Here is a 14,782-nt window from a genome sequence, read left to right as displayed (position 1 = left end):
AAAACATGCAACAGCTTGTTATTACCATTATCCAAGTGCTTTGAAATGTGTGTCCCATGTATGTGAGACCTTACATGTCTCTTGTATGTTTTTTACAATACATGCAACATTTCTGTTGTCTAAACGTAAACCTCCCATATAAGTCAGATATTACAAGAATCTTCTATGAATCTTGTAAGTGTATTTGCTGCCATATGTGTTACTTACAAGTTCCAGGTAGAATTCATAAGAATCTTGTTCAATTCTTCTATCTTTTCCATGTGGGCAGCGTTATTATCATAGCCATGAGTAGCGGTCTATCTAACACAATAATAGAGTGATACAACCGGTTCATAGACACATGATTGAACTGTGGACTATGGACTCCTTCAGCTGCTCTGTATTTGTAGTTCTGGGCGTGTCACTACCATTCCCACCATCTAACAGGTAAGATAGAGTATTCATACAATCCCTGCATACAGTCAACAGTATTTGGTCTAAAGAGTGCAGGGTGCAGTAGTGAATGTAGGAATATCTTCTGTTCAGGTAAGGGTTCTTACGGGCATCTCTTGCTGTTTTTTGTACCTCAGGGTTTTTGGCTTCAGTGTGGATGTTATGTTCTACAAAGTCGAATAACCAACTTTTTTTCTTAAACAATTCGAATGCGCTGTATAAGGATCCATATAAGCGGGCTCCCGAGTGGCGCATTGGTCTAAGACACTACATCTCAGTGCAAGACGCCTCACTGCGGTACCTGGTTTGAATCTAGGCTGCATCACATCCGACTGTGATTGGGAGTCCCATAGGGCGGGCGCACAATTGGCCCAGCGTCGTCCGGGTTTGGCCAGGTTAGGACATCATTGTAAATAAGAATTAGTTCGTAACTGACTTGCCTAGTTAAATAAAGGTTAAATAAAAAAACGTTGCAGGCTAGCTCAGTGCTACCCCCTCTCATGCGATAACTAAAGTTGAAGGCCGACCGGGGTACTGCAGGCTGCTATTAGCAACTAAATGATCCTTATAACTTCTTCTGTGTGCAATTTTGTAAATAATCAGTTCGAGGACATACATTTGGTGTTGCAGATGCAATTATTGGTACCATGATTGTCTCCAAAAATGTTTTGCATTTATATGAAGATTGACCAAAAAACGTGCAATTTTTCCATTCCCTATAATGGGGGATCCCAATGCCTGCAGTTCCGCAGTCAGGCTAGAACGTCCGTGACTTTAATGAGAGAGGGCAGTCTTCTCCCCAGTCTTTTTATTAGTACAATATAAAGAATTGGTACAATATAAAGTACTTTGCAACCTAATTAATGAATGTTGCAATATACAGTAAATTAAAGCAATTCAGATTCATCATTAATTCATAACCATACACTAACATATCTGCAGTACCAGCAGCACCACACCTCCATTGGATAATGACCTCTACAGCCCAGCAGCTGCTGCACTCCCAGCGGGATGTGCTCCTGGAGTGGACACGTGTCCACCCTGCCCCCCTACTACGCTGGCTATGTGACGCCGGGGTACTTTCTCACGCCCACTACCTGTCCCTGCTGGAGCGTTCGCCCTCCAATGCCGTTGCGCAGGCCCTGGAGACGGTGTGCGCAAGTGAGGAGAGCAGCCGCGGCTTCCTGCAGGTCCTGAGGGAGGTGTGTATGTTGATGAACCACAGTACTTACAGTATAATAACCTGATATGTTACTTACATTAAGCAGAGCATCGTCGTAATTCTGTTCCTGTATCTAACATAATGGTGTCCTGTGACTGTTTCCTTGTCAATATAAGGTGCAGGACTACTACTGTGAGGAGCTGCAGGTCTGGGTGGAGAGACACTGCAGGGAGAGGACAGAAGGGATGAAGGAGGCCAAACCGGTTAGAGTGGAGGGTGAGCCTGGCTGCAGGGGAGTTGTAGCCTGGTCCCAGATCTGTTTGTACCGTCTGCCAACTCCTATTTTCATTGGTTAGCAGAGCACAAACAGATCTGCGACCAGGATAGGTGGCAAGGCAGTTTTGATGTTTGTAAAAAAAAAAATACTGATGGTTGTAATAGTGTTGTCATTGAGGTTTAGCCAAAGGCAGGCTTCTGATTATGTTTGACAAAAAAATAAGATATTGGCAGTGTGAGCCAAAACTGATGCAAAACTGAAAATTAATGAATGAATTGTGACTGAATGCGAAGTGAAAGAGCTGATAAAGAATAATTATGTCAGATTTACTTATTGAACTATAGAACATTATGGGGAAATGATTAACAGAGTCAATTCAGGCTTGTAGTATTCAACTGAAGTGCAATTCACTGAACTGTGGCAAAGCCTCTAATGTCTTGCCAAGGTCTTATCTACTGCAGATTGGACTCGCAAGCGGTTTGCATACATGCTCATCCTTGCACAGCGATAGAAAAGTCATTCATTGTAGCCTGTATATAGTAGTCAATAAAATACTCTGTCAATGTGACAAAACATTCTGTTGAGTTTCCATCTGAGATTGCATTTACATAACAATGGCTAACTGTGAACTTTAACACCTTCTCACAAAGCAACAGTCTTGATGATGCAAAGGTTGTTGATTATGCTCGCCCAAAGTCTTTAGTGTTTACACTCCTAATGGAAAAACACTTACACTCGTGCTTACATTAATATAAAACACTGGCGACACACTGGTGTGAGGTAAGTCTTAGGTGGAAGTACAGATTGTGTCAAAGACCTTTTCATTATCAACAAAGTCTGGGACAACATCTCACCTGATGCCTAGTTATGTTTTTCTAGTTTACGTCCATGCATTTTTTTCTATCTCATCTCTACAGAGAAGAAAAAGCCAAAAAGCCCCATTTCAAAACTGTTCAAAGGCAAGAGTAAATTCACTGTGACCCCTGAGGTCAAAGGTAATGAATCCCATTATAATCCACCATAAATAGTAAAGATATGAGATGATGAATCAATTATCACTAACATGCTTTCTAGTGTGCCCAAATGACACACATCAGTAATATGACACAATTAAATGTATTCAATCTCCAGGTAGGGAAAATGTATCTTTCAAATGTGTCAAATGTATAATTTAAATCGTTGTCTTGATAATTTAGTTGAGGAAGGGTTGAAACCTCGACGGAGTGTAAAATCTTCTCATCTCAGAGGTAGGTTGATAACATTAAGAGTTGGGCCAAACTGTGTAACACTGACATTGAATTGACTGTTGAATCAATATTTGCTTATAAAGACATTATAATACACGAATTGCAGCAACATTTCTCGTAGATATGACTTGAGTATCTTATTGTAATGTGTTAGGTATGTGTGCCCATTTACTTGTGTAATTTACTTGTCTCTCTTCTATTGCAGTTCCCCTTTCAGCTCACAGAAATACCCTTCTGGAACGTACAGAACGACTTACATCTTACGCAGAAGGGGGAGGACAGGCCGCCAACTCTGCTTCTCACATTGAGATCCGATACACTGATCTCTTCGTGACCGAGGACAACGAGTCATTTGACAGCAGCCAGCATGAGTACTTCACCCTGGCCAGTCGACGGGCACGCATCTACGCCCACCAGGCCTGCCAACGCATCTGCCCTCGCCACCTCCTGAGCCCCCAAGGCACCACAGGGCGCCCACCTAAGCGGGTAAAGGTGAAGGGCATTGCTGGCATCGGCAAGAGCGTGGCAGTGCAGAGGCTGGTCTATGAGTGGGCGCTGGGGAAGCACATGCGTGAGTTCACCTGTGTGTTTGACCTCCGCTTCCGCGAGCTGAACCTGATCAATGCCCCTCTGAGCTTACTGGACCTGCTCGAAGACCGATTCCGCTACTTCAAGACTGTCCTGCCAGACCTTCTGGCCTCGCCAGGTCCCTTGCTCTTCATTCTGGATGGGCTGGACGAGTTTCAATACCAACTGGACTGGAATGCTCCTGACAGGGACATCGGCGTGGACTCCAAGGTGCCTGTATCAGAGCTGATAATGGCGTTGATCAAGGGGAGTCTACTCCCAGAATCCTCGGTCATCCTGACATCCAGGCCTTCCACGGATGCTCCTAAGCGGTTCTTCCAGCGCTGCTGCGTGGTCCTGGGATTCGAGGAGGACCAGGTGAAGGATTACACCTCCAAGTTCTACAAGGACCCCGAGGTGTCTGAGAAGGTGTACAACTACATCCTGGACAATGACAACCTCTTTGTGCTCTCCTTCATCCCTCTCTATTGCTATATTATCTGCACCGCCTTGGCTGAGTTCTTCTCCAGTCAGGAAGATAGTGACTCACGGTCTCTAGAGTTGAACCCACCTAGGACAGTCAGCGAGGTTTACTACTGCTACCTGTTTACAGCCATCAAGCACCATGCGCTGAAAGGTAAGGCGAAGAGCAACATCCTCAGATCGGAGGTACTTTCTCTAGTTAGGCAACAGCTGACGAACCTGGGGAGATTAGCTTACGAAAACCTTCTAAAGAGTAAGATCATGTTCGACATACAGGACCTGGAACGTTATGGTCTCACGCCAGTAGATATACAGAGCACCTTCCTCAGTCAGATCCTGGTGCCTCTGAAAGAGGAGAGGGTGGAGATGTTTTCCTTCTTCCACTTGACCGTCCAGGAGCATCTGGCTGCCCTGTACTGTGCGATCAACCTCTCAAAGCAGGGTCACATAATCCAGGCTCTGGACTTCTGGTGCTTTGGTGAGATCCCCCCACCTTCCACCTCCCCAACTCCCCTACTGAGCCAAGACCTCCACCTGGACCAGACTAGGGTGGAGAACCTGCAGATGTTCACTCGCTTCTTCATGGGGCTTCTCCGGGCCAGGCTCGGGGGGCAGTTGGATGGGCTGGTGCTGGCCCCTCTGGAGGTGGGCTTGGAGGGGGAGGATATCCCCACCACGCTGGGTATCTGGTTCCAGAACCAGTTTAAGGGTAGGCAGCTAGCCAACCAGACGGCGCTGAACCTGCTCCACTGTTTGATGGAGCTGCACATGAAGGAAGTCACCAGCAGGGCGTCACCAGAGATCCGGAGTCTGAACCTGTTCAAGATTAAGATGAGCATGGTGGACTGTGCAGCATTACACTATGTGTTGCAGTTCTCCCCACATAGGCTCGAGGAGCTCAACCTGGGATACTCCAACATCGGAAACAGAGGTCTTAGCAGGCTAGCTCCGATATTGCACCGCTGTGAATCTCTTTAGTGAGTATTCATAGCATTTTACTTGTGTGACACAGCTCTGCACCACCTGTTGCAAATGTTTGATCAGGGACTAACTGATGAGAAGTATAGTAATTAACTCATTAATGTAGGTAACTATAATTTGTATTTTTTCTCAGTCTGCGATATAACTGTCTGGAAAGGGAGGCAGCAATCCTGGAATCTGCAGTGTTGAAATCAAACGAGTGTCAGGTGAAGAAGCTTTTGTAAGTGACTCTGAAAATAACATAATTTCATTTCTAACACTGTTTCATAGCGCCTCTATCTCGCCCTTGAACTCTTGACTCCTCTATTTTGTACAGTATGTGTGGTAACAACTTGGGTCCAGAAGGGGTTCTGGAGCTGTGGAAGGCCCTGGAGCAGAACATTACACTGGAGGAACTCTACTTGGACATCACTGGCATCACAGAGAGAGGAACAGAGAACATTGTCAATTGCCTCAGCAAGAACACCTCTCTGAAAACGCTGACGTAAGAGAAAGGGGAGAGAGAGATGGGCTCTCTTTTTGTAATATTTATTTTATCTGACTTAATATTACTGCATTGTTGATGAAAAGCTTGCAAGTATGCATTCCACTGTACTGTTTATATCTGCTGTATACTGTGCAGGTCACAAATACACTTTGATTTGAGGTTGACAGTTTTCTCTGAAGTTACAATGGGTGTTGACATACTGCCATCTAGTGTATTTCACAGTTGCTGCTATGATAACATCTTGTCTGACCTGTTATGTTCTCCTTCCCAGCATCGTGGGGAATGACATTGGGGAGGTGGGGAAGAGGAGGCTGAGGGAGCTAGGGCATCGACGGCCGGGGCTCCAGATCATTGGGAACTTTGTGGACGACCTAGGACTGCTAAACGCCTACCTGGACTGGGTAGAGGAGATACGGGATGACCGGGACCAGATGGACTCAGTGAAGAACGCAGATGCCCTACAGTCCATCTTGAAGGGGCTGAGGGTGGGAGCAGGTGGGGAGAATGGGGAGGGAGGGGAAGGAGAGAACACAGCCAAAGCCTTGGAGCTGGAGACCAAGATCTTGGAGCTTTTGAACGCTCCCACTCACCTGGCTGGAGTGAGATGACTTCACTTTTGCTCTGTGAGGAACACAGGTTATCCACAAAGTGAGATGACTGATCAAGTCTAAATGGGCAAAATAAAAAGCAACCACACCTTTGCATCGTCACAAAACCAGAGAACAACCTCTGTCCAGTGAAGTCCACAAAGCAAGCATATTGCACGTAACAAACTGTTACATGACCTACAGCATGGTCAAGCAAGTGAATGTTTCCAAAATGTTCTGACCACTAAAACAACTATTGATTCAGAACCACGGAGAGTTACCATGAGCCTCAAAGAAAACAGGACCTGCCTCCACTATTCCAGCACCATTTCAACTTCAACACTTCAACCACATCAAATCACATGTTCTTAGTTTAACACAGTGACAATTAAAAGATACCAAAAACGATTTAGTCCATTGAGCAAAATATTATGTGGCTGTCCATGGTTCTAATTTCTGTGTGTGTGTGTGTGTGTGTGCGCGTGCGTGCGTGTGCGTGTGTGTGTGTGCGTATGTGTGCTATTGCATATAATTAAATATGTTGACTCACTCGACTTGTTGATGAAACGGTCAACCACTCTGTCATACAGTACACGCTTTTATTCTTTGTTGTCCTAGGCTACCTGGCTAAGATGCTTGCTCACTAGACTGACTTCAATTGATGGCAACATTAGCTATTTAATATTAGCCTTCTACATCTAGCTACATATTGAACTTCCATCCTCTCAGGCCAGGGGAACAACAGTGTATGAATAAATGGTTGGATCAGAATCACTCAGAATTAAGTAAAACCACGTCCAATAAAACCAAGTCCAATCCTTATCTCCATCCATGTCTAATTTAGCAAAGTGACAACTTTAGCTAGCTAGCCACCAGAGGACAACACAACGAGTGTTGTTTCTGTGAATTACGTATGCTCTCAATTCGATTTGATAGGAGTGACACCAAAATTCAAGCTGGCTACCCTAAACACTTTTTTTTGACCCGCCAGGACCATTCACAATTGCGCTTGCTCAGTTTAGTTCAACGTAGATTGGCACATTTTTTAATACTTTTTTTATCAAGGGAGGCCAAATTCTTGCTGGCTTCCCTTGCATTCCATTCAATGCAATTGGCGGCAGCAATAGATGGACAGAAATGGACAGACAGAGGGGCGCTGTTTTGCTCGCTGGGATGCTTTGTCCGATGAGATACATTCAGCCTGTTGACGAATTGAAGGAAAATTATAACACACAGAGAGATGAAAGATAAATTATACATTTTTTTATTTAACTAGGCAAGTCAGTTAAGAACAAATTCTAATTTTCAATGATGGCCTAGCAACAGTGGGTTAACTGCCTGTTTAGGGGCAGAACGACAGATTTGTACCTTTGTCAGGTCGGGGATATGAACTTGCAACCTTTCGGTTACTAGTCCAACGCTCTAACCACTAGGCTACCCAGCTCATTAAACACACACAACAGGACACAGGTGAAACTAATAAGACAAAACAAACAGACAAACGAAAAAGGGATCGGTGGCGGCTAGTAGGCCGGTGACGACGACCTCCGAGCACCGCCCGAACAGGCAGGGGGGCCAACTTCTGTGGAAGTCGTGACACTATAGCCCTAAATCCTAGCCCTTTTATACTTTTCTAATTGGGCCGTAGTGATTATGTTGCCATTGCTGTAAAAGCTGAATGTGTAATAAAGCTCCTTTGCATGTACTTTGCACTCTCTCTGTGGTAATGTTTGCCGGGGGATTTTAGAACTCTGCAAGTGACAAACTTTGTTTCTGTGAAATTAAGTATCAGCTGAACAGCACTGACACTGAGAGCACTGACACTGTTACATCTGATACATTTACAGTAATTAGTGTCATTCTGAATGTAACTTGTGAATTAACACATGCAGCTCTGAAAGTTCCTAATTTTCTCAGTCAGAGAGTAGCAGTAAAAAAAAATACAAAAAAATACAACAATAAAAAGACAATCCCAGCATGGCCAAATAGCTCTATTTTCATTTTGTTCAACATATGTAAACGCCTGGAGATTGCTCATTGGCATTTGGCTTGGAACATGTGCTTTGGTCAGATGACGTAAAAATTTAGCTCAGCAGTGCTGGGTTTGGCGTCAACATGAGAGTGCATAAGCAGAAAATGACCCCATAACTACTGTCAAATATGGACAATATTTGTTATGGTCTATTTTTGCTTCCACTGGTCCTGGGGCCCATGTTAAAGTCAACAGCATCATGAACTTTACCCAGGACATTTTAGCCACAAACCTGGTTGCTTCTGCCAGGACTCAGGAGGCTCAAACTTTGGCCGCAAGTGGATCTTCCAGCAAGAGAATGACTCCAAGTACACATCAGAATCCACAAAGAAATGGTTAATTGGTCACAAAATCAACCGTTTGCAATAGCCATCTCAATCTCTGGACTTGAAAAACATTGAAAACCTATGGTTTAAATTGAAGAGGGATGTCCATGAGTGCGGATAACAAGGATTGGATGGATTCTATATGGAGGAATGGTCTAAAACCCCTACCAATGTGTTCTACAACTCAAACATTATAGAAAAAGGCTCAGTGCTGTTATCCTTGAAAACAAGGTTGTCAATCATTTTGACCCTATTACTTGTTAAACACACTCTTTCTCTGTGCAATTGTATTAGTTTAAAAAAGAAACATGTGGCGCATACAATCAAGCTTCATTTATTTTCTAACTGACATTTTTGATCATCGTAATCATGCGTGCCAATTTCAGACCCCGCTGTACTTTACTACTATGTGTTACAGAAACATAGCTACAGTATGATTATAGTAACGCAATACAAAAAAAAGTCTCACTTCCCTCCAAAATATCCTCATAGTATTGATAATGTGGGAAATAATGTGTCAAGTGGAGGATAGAAACAACATTTCCAAACCTGCTTGATTGCAATGAAATCCCATTAATGTCTAGGTTATTTTGTTTTAGATATTTTGCACAAAAGTATCTTTCAAATCAAATCAAATGGTATTTGTCACAAGGTGTAGACCTTACAGTGAAATGCTTACTTACAAGCCCTTAACCAACGATGCAGTTTTAAGAAGAAAAAAAAAAGAGTAAGAGATAAGAATATCAAATAATTAAAGGGCAGCAGTAAATAACAGCAGGTGGAACCGGTACAGAGACAATGTGTGGGGGCACCGGTGTCGAGGTAATATGTACATGTATGTAGAGTTATTAAAGTGACTATGCATAGATAATAACAGAGAGTAGCAGCAGCGCAGAAGGGTGGTGGGGGAGTCTTATGGTTTGGGGGTAGAAGCTGTTTAGAAGCCTCTTGGAAGTACACTTGGCACTCCGGCACCGTTTTCCGTGCGGTAGCAGAGAGAACAGACTATGACTAGGGTGTTTGGAGTCTTTGACACCGCCTGGTATAGAGGTCCTTGATGGCAGGAAGCTTGGCCCCAGTGATGTACTGGGCCATACGCACTACCCTCTGTAGTGCCTTGCGGTCGGAGGTCGAGCAGTTGCCATACCAGGCAGTGATGCAACCTATCAGGATGCTCTCGATGGTGCAGCTGTAAAACCTTTTGAGGCTCTGAGGACCCATGCCAAATCTTTTCAGTCTCCTGAGGGGGAATAGATTTTGTCGTGCCCTCTTCACAACAGTCTTGGTGTGCTTGGACCATGTTAGTTTATTTGTGATGTGGACGCCAAGGAACTTGAAGCTCTCAATCTGCTCCACTCCAGCCCCGTCGATGAGAATGGGGCGTGCTCAGTCCTCCTCTTCCTGTAGTCTAAAATATATCATTTTGATGTACAGTATGTTCTAAATGCAGCATAGAATATAGGCTGAAATGATTGTGCTTTACAAGCAAATTGAATATACAGTGGGGCAAAAAAGTATTTAGTCAGCCACCAATTGTGCAAGTTCTCCCACTTAAAAAGATGAGAGAGGTCTGTAATTTTCATCATAGGTACACTTCAACTATGACAGACAAAATAAGAAAAATTAAATCCAGAAAACCACATTGTAGGATTTTTTATGAATTTATTTGCAAGTTATGGTGGAAAATAAGTATTTGGTCACCTACAAACAAGTAGAATATCTGGCTCTCAGAGACCTGTAAGTTCTTCTTTAAGAGGCTCCTCTGTCGTCCACTCGTTACCTGTATTAATGTCACCTGTTTGAACTTGTTATCAGTATAAAAGACACCTGTCCACAACCTCAAACAGTCACACTCCAAACTTCACTATGGCCAAGACCAAAGAGCTGTCAAAGGACACCAGAAACAAAATTGTAGACCTGCACCAGGCTGGGAAATCTGAATCTGCAATAGGTAAGCAGCTTGGTTTGAAGAAATCAACTGTGGGAGCAATTATTAGGAAATGGAAGACATACAAGACCACTGATAATCTCCCTCGATCTGGGGCTCCACGCAAGATCTCACCCCGTGGGGTCAAAATGATCACAAGAACGGTGAGCAAAAATCCCAGAACCACACGGAGGGACCTAGTGAATGACCTGCAGAGAGCTGGGACCAAAGTAACAAAGCCTACCATCAGTAACACACTACGCCGCCAGGGACTCAAATACTGCAGTGCCAGACGTGTCCCCCTGCTTAAGCCAGTACATGTCCAGGCCCGTCTGAAGTTTGCTAGAGATCATTTGGAGGATCCAGAAGAAGATTGGGAGAATGTCATATGGGCAGAGGAAATCAAAATAGAACTTTTTGGTAAAAACTCAACTCGTCGTGTTTGGAGGACAAAGAATGCTGAGTTGCATCCAAAGAACACCATACCTACTGTGAAGCATGGGGGTGGAAACATCATGTTTTGGGGCTGTTTTTCTGCAAAGGGACCAGGACGACTGATCCATGTAAAGGAAAGAATGAATGGGGCCATGTATGGTGAGATTTTGAGTGAAAACCTCCTTCCATCAGCAAGGGCATTGAAGATGAAATGTGGCTGGGTCTTTCAGCATGACAATGATCCCAAACACACCGCCCGGGCAACAAAGGAGTGGCTTCGTAAGAAGCATTTCAAGGTCCTGGAGTGGCCTAGCCAGTCTCCAGATCTCAACCCCATAGAAAATCTTTGGAGGGAGTTGAAAGTCCGTGTTGCCCAGCAACAGCCCCAAAACATCACTGCTCTAGAGGAGATCTGCATGGAGGAATGGGCCAAAATACCAGCAACAGTGTGTGAAAACCTTGTGAAGACTTACAGAAAACGTTTGACTTCTGTACTGAGATAAACTTTGTTATTGACCAAATACTTATTTTCCACCATAATATGCAAATAAATTCATTAAAAATCCTACAATATGATGACAATTACAGGCCTCTCTCATCTTTTTAAGTGGGAGAAGTTGCACAATTGGTGGCTGACTAAATACTTTTTTGCCCCACTCTATCTAATAGTAGACATATTTTAGGGATGTTCTTTTAAACGTCAAACCAAATATTGAATTTATTTAAAAAAAAACATTGCTTGTTTACCCTTATCACTTCCGATGATTGTTAGCTAGCTCCTAGCGTTTGCTAAAGATAGTTGAAGTTTGTAGTGGCTGTTTAATGAAAACCAATTACTGTTTCTCCTGGCCCATAGACTACTTTTAGGTTGATAAACCATCATCAAGTTGTAAAATGCTGAACTTCCCATTGAGGCCATGTTGATAAAACCATGAAGCACCAATCAACAGGAAGAATGCAGGACTTACCATCTTCCTCTTTGACAACCTGTGAGAAAGAAAAACCTATTTACAGCAGTGATACTATGAGTTAATTACTAATTATTGATGTTTCAATATAATGACTGGTGTTTTACAATATTCATAAATTTACTGTCTGAATTTGTACAAACCAACACCAACAGATATGATGTAAAGTTAAACCATTGCTAGAATAATTATATATTCAGTCAATAGTTTTTAACTTCTTGAAAAAGAACATCACGGTAATTCCGTGCTAAAAGGTCACTTTAGAAATATAACTCTTGTTAGAAAGCCAATATCAAAGAAACCTCTTATGATTTTAATCATTCTCAAAAATAATATTGACTGTTGCACTTTGTGCAAAGAAGACCATTCATGTAAATACTCAAGTTAAAACTGAGATTACTTCAGTTGAGACGGACCTGCAGCTTTCATGTTGTATGGCCTGTGTGTTTGCAACACAAAAATGTTACTGATATACTTTACAGATGGTCTTTGAGTTAGCGGTAAAGCACACATCAGTTCTGTTATTAATGCAGAAACACATATCCCAGTGATAAAGAGTGGTAAGGACACTTGACCTACATTTGGACAGAAAAAGGATTGGTGTCTACAGGATCAGTGTCCCCCTGGTTGAGCTAACGTAGGCTAATATGATTAGCATGAGGTTATAAGTAACAAGAATATTTCCCAGGACATAGACATATCTGATATTGGCAGGAAGCTTAAATTCTTGTTAATCTAACTGCAGTGTCCAATTTACAGTAGCTAATACAGTGAAAGAATACTATGCTATTGTTTGAGGTGAGTGCACAATTATGAACTTGAAAATGTATTAATAAACCAATTAGGTACATTTGGGCAGTCTTGATGCAACATTTTGAACAGATATACAATGGTTCATTGGATCAGTCTAAAAATGTGCGCATACACTGATCCTATCCAGTGGCCAAAATCTAAATTGAGCATGGGCTGGAATAATACATTATGGCCTTTCTCTTTCTCAGATGTAGTAAAAACAACAATATTTTCTTTAGTGTACACATGCAGCACTTGGTACTGTAGACTTCAGGGAGACTGTGATGCATTTCCAGTAAACTCTACCCACAGGTCCTACATAATCTGCTATAGACTATCCATCTTGATATCATTTTCCATTTATTATCTAATTTCTATTCACTGGGGGGGGGGGGATGTGTAAGAACTGTCCATCTGCATCCTGTTTAATCAAACCAAAATGAAATTGGCAGAAGTAGTGACCTCATTGCAGTTTCGCATCCCTTTGCACATCAGCATGAAATATGTTTGTTTGGTAAAATATAGCCTTTGGTTACTGCAGTATAGCCTGCAGGGCTGCAGTATAGTTAAATGTTTTCAGTAGAAAGTATTTTTTTTAAATATATATAATATTCTGAATGTATTTATGTTGTGATTCAATGTATAGTTGAAACTGAAATGTAATAAAAAATACTTCATTGATGTAATTGGTTGATTGTTTTATAGCTATAAACCTCAACAGCCTATCCATCACTAGCATCTGGACCCTACCAGACACTTAGTCACCTTTGACCCTTCTCATGAACATTTCAACTTTGTTGAAAGTGCTACATGTATAAAGAAAGACAATGAGAGAACCACATGCAGTATCTTTAACCTTTGGTCACATAATGTGAGAAATGTGCTTACTGGCTACATACAGCACATCTTGTTCAGTGTCAATGTAGTGTCAATTACATATTTCTGTTTTCTGTTTCTATTCCCATTTCTGATTTCTCTATGTGGATTTCAATAAAAAAGTATATATATTTACTGAAAAGCAATAATTAATATGCAAACAAATTTGTTTAACCCATTTTGGAGATTTCTTGGAGATTATATGTGGATTTTGTAATATTAAAAAGAAATGATAAAGATGGAGCTGAGATTTGTAGGGCTGGTTTATGCAGAAATATTGTCTGTTCATATTTAGATATTCAACATATCTGTAAAAAGGAAATAGATACTGTTTAATTATGTCAATCAGTGTTAATTCCATCATCTCTGTTGATATAATGTTGCTACCATTTGTTCACATGCTTTTGTAATAAGAATACACATTACTTGGTGAAAATACAATCTAAAATACAACCTGTTCAATTATTTATCGGCTGAATAGCACTGACACTCAATAGCAGTGATCAAGAAAACGAGATGGAAGTTAGTATATGAAAATATACACATTTTGATGGAACATTGTTACAGTTTATCTGAGACCCACGGCCTCAAAATGGCATCCTGCACAGGACCCAAACCAAACAAGAATGTTAAACTTCATCTCCTCAGTCCCAGATGTATCTCTTAGTAGTATTTTTTGTATGTCATCATGATTGTTGTGGCATTTGTAGCCTCTGAAACATTAAAATTCTGTCCACTCGTCTGAGACCACTACACAAGCATGTGTTGTGCCAATGATAAACAAGTGTATTACATATTTTTCCTGTCTTCTCTAATATGCGGTGATTATGTAGAAAATAAAGGATATTGAGAATCAAACATTCTGAGCCAGAGCTAAAGGTACAGTAGTTTTATAAGTGTGACAAAAAGACAACACTGGGCTTAAAGAGTTTCCAAACTGAGACGTAGGTCACATTAATATATTGATAGACAGGTTAGAGATTGTTTCCCTTCCAGATTCTGCAAATATGGACAACCAAACATAGCTGTGGGAGGTAGAGGTGCTGAGCAGCGTCCCCTGATGAATCAGAAATCAGTGCACTAAGCCTTCATAACTTCTGTATGAGTGGACAAAAATAGTTGTCAGCAGCGCGGGTAGAACAAAATCTCTTTCCAAGTTAAGCCAGAAAGGACAACCAAACAAATATTAATAAAAGTACGATA

At 42.0% G+C, this 14,782-nt stretch overlaps 1 protein-coding gene across 2 annotated transcripts; it reads left to right on the top strand.

The window, feature by feature from the left end:
* Window positions 1-446: 446 nt before the first annotated feature.
* Window positions 447-7,045, top strand: LOC116353103 (NLR family CARD domain-containing protein 3-like). 2 transcript variants are annotated; one of them, XM_031786627.1, is made up of 9 exons: window positions 447-525; window positions 1,375-1,634; window positions 1,771-1,870; window positions 2,789-2,866; window positions 3,068-3,118; window positions 3,324-5,145; window positions 5,283-5,369; window positions 5,466-5,633; window positions 5,908-7,045. In XM_031786627.1, exons 2-9 carry the CDS (start codon window positions 1,404-1,406, stop codon window positions 6,242-6,244), a joined length of 2,874 nt encoding a protein of 957 aa, XP_031642487.1. In that variant the 5' UTR covers window positions 447-525; window positions 1,375-1,403; the 3' UTR covers window positions 6,245-7,045. The 2 variants fall into 2 exon arrangements, with proteins under 2 accessions (XP_031642487.1, XP_031642488.1); XM_031786628.1 differs by lacking the exon at window positions 447-525 and adding an exon at window positions 781-827.
* The last annotated feature ends 7,737 nt before the right edge of the window (window positions 7,046-14,782 follow it).

The sequence above is a fragment of the Oncorhynchus kisutch genome, linkage group LG13 (assembly GCF_002021735.2).
Source record: "Oncorhynchus kisutch isolate 150728-3 linkage group LG13, Okis_V2, whole genome shotgun sequence".
Taxonomy (NCBI): domain Eukaryota; kingdom Metazoa; phylum Chordata; class Actinopteri; order Salmoniformes; family Salmonidae; genus Oncorhynchus; species Oncorhynchus kisutch.
This window is presented reverse-complemented; position numbering and strand designations above follow the sequence as displayed.

Bases quoted from the DNA above. Each gene is read 5' to 3' on its own strand.
- LOC116353103 (XM_031786627.1), top strand. From the start codon at position 1,404: ATGACCTCTACAGCCCAGCAGCTGCTGCACTCCCAGCGGGATGTGCTC. The intron at 2,867-3,067 runs GTAATGAATCCC...TTGATAATTTAG, and splicing joins TGTGACCCCTGAGGTCAAAG to TTGAGGAAGGGTTGAAACCT. The intron at 5,634-5,907 runs GTAAGAGAAAGG...TCTCCTTCCCAG, and splicing joins ACCTCTCTGAAAACGCTGAC to CATCGTGGGGAATGACATTG.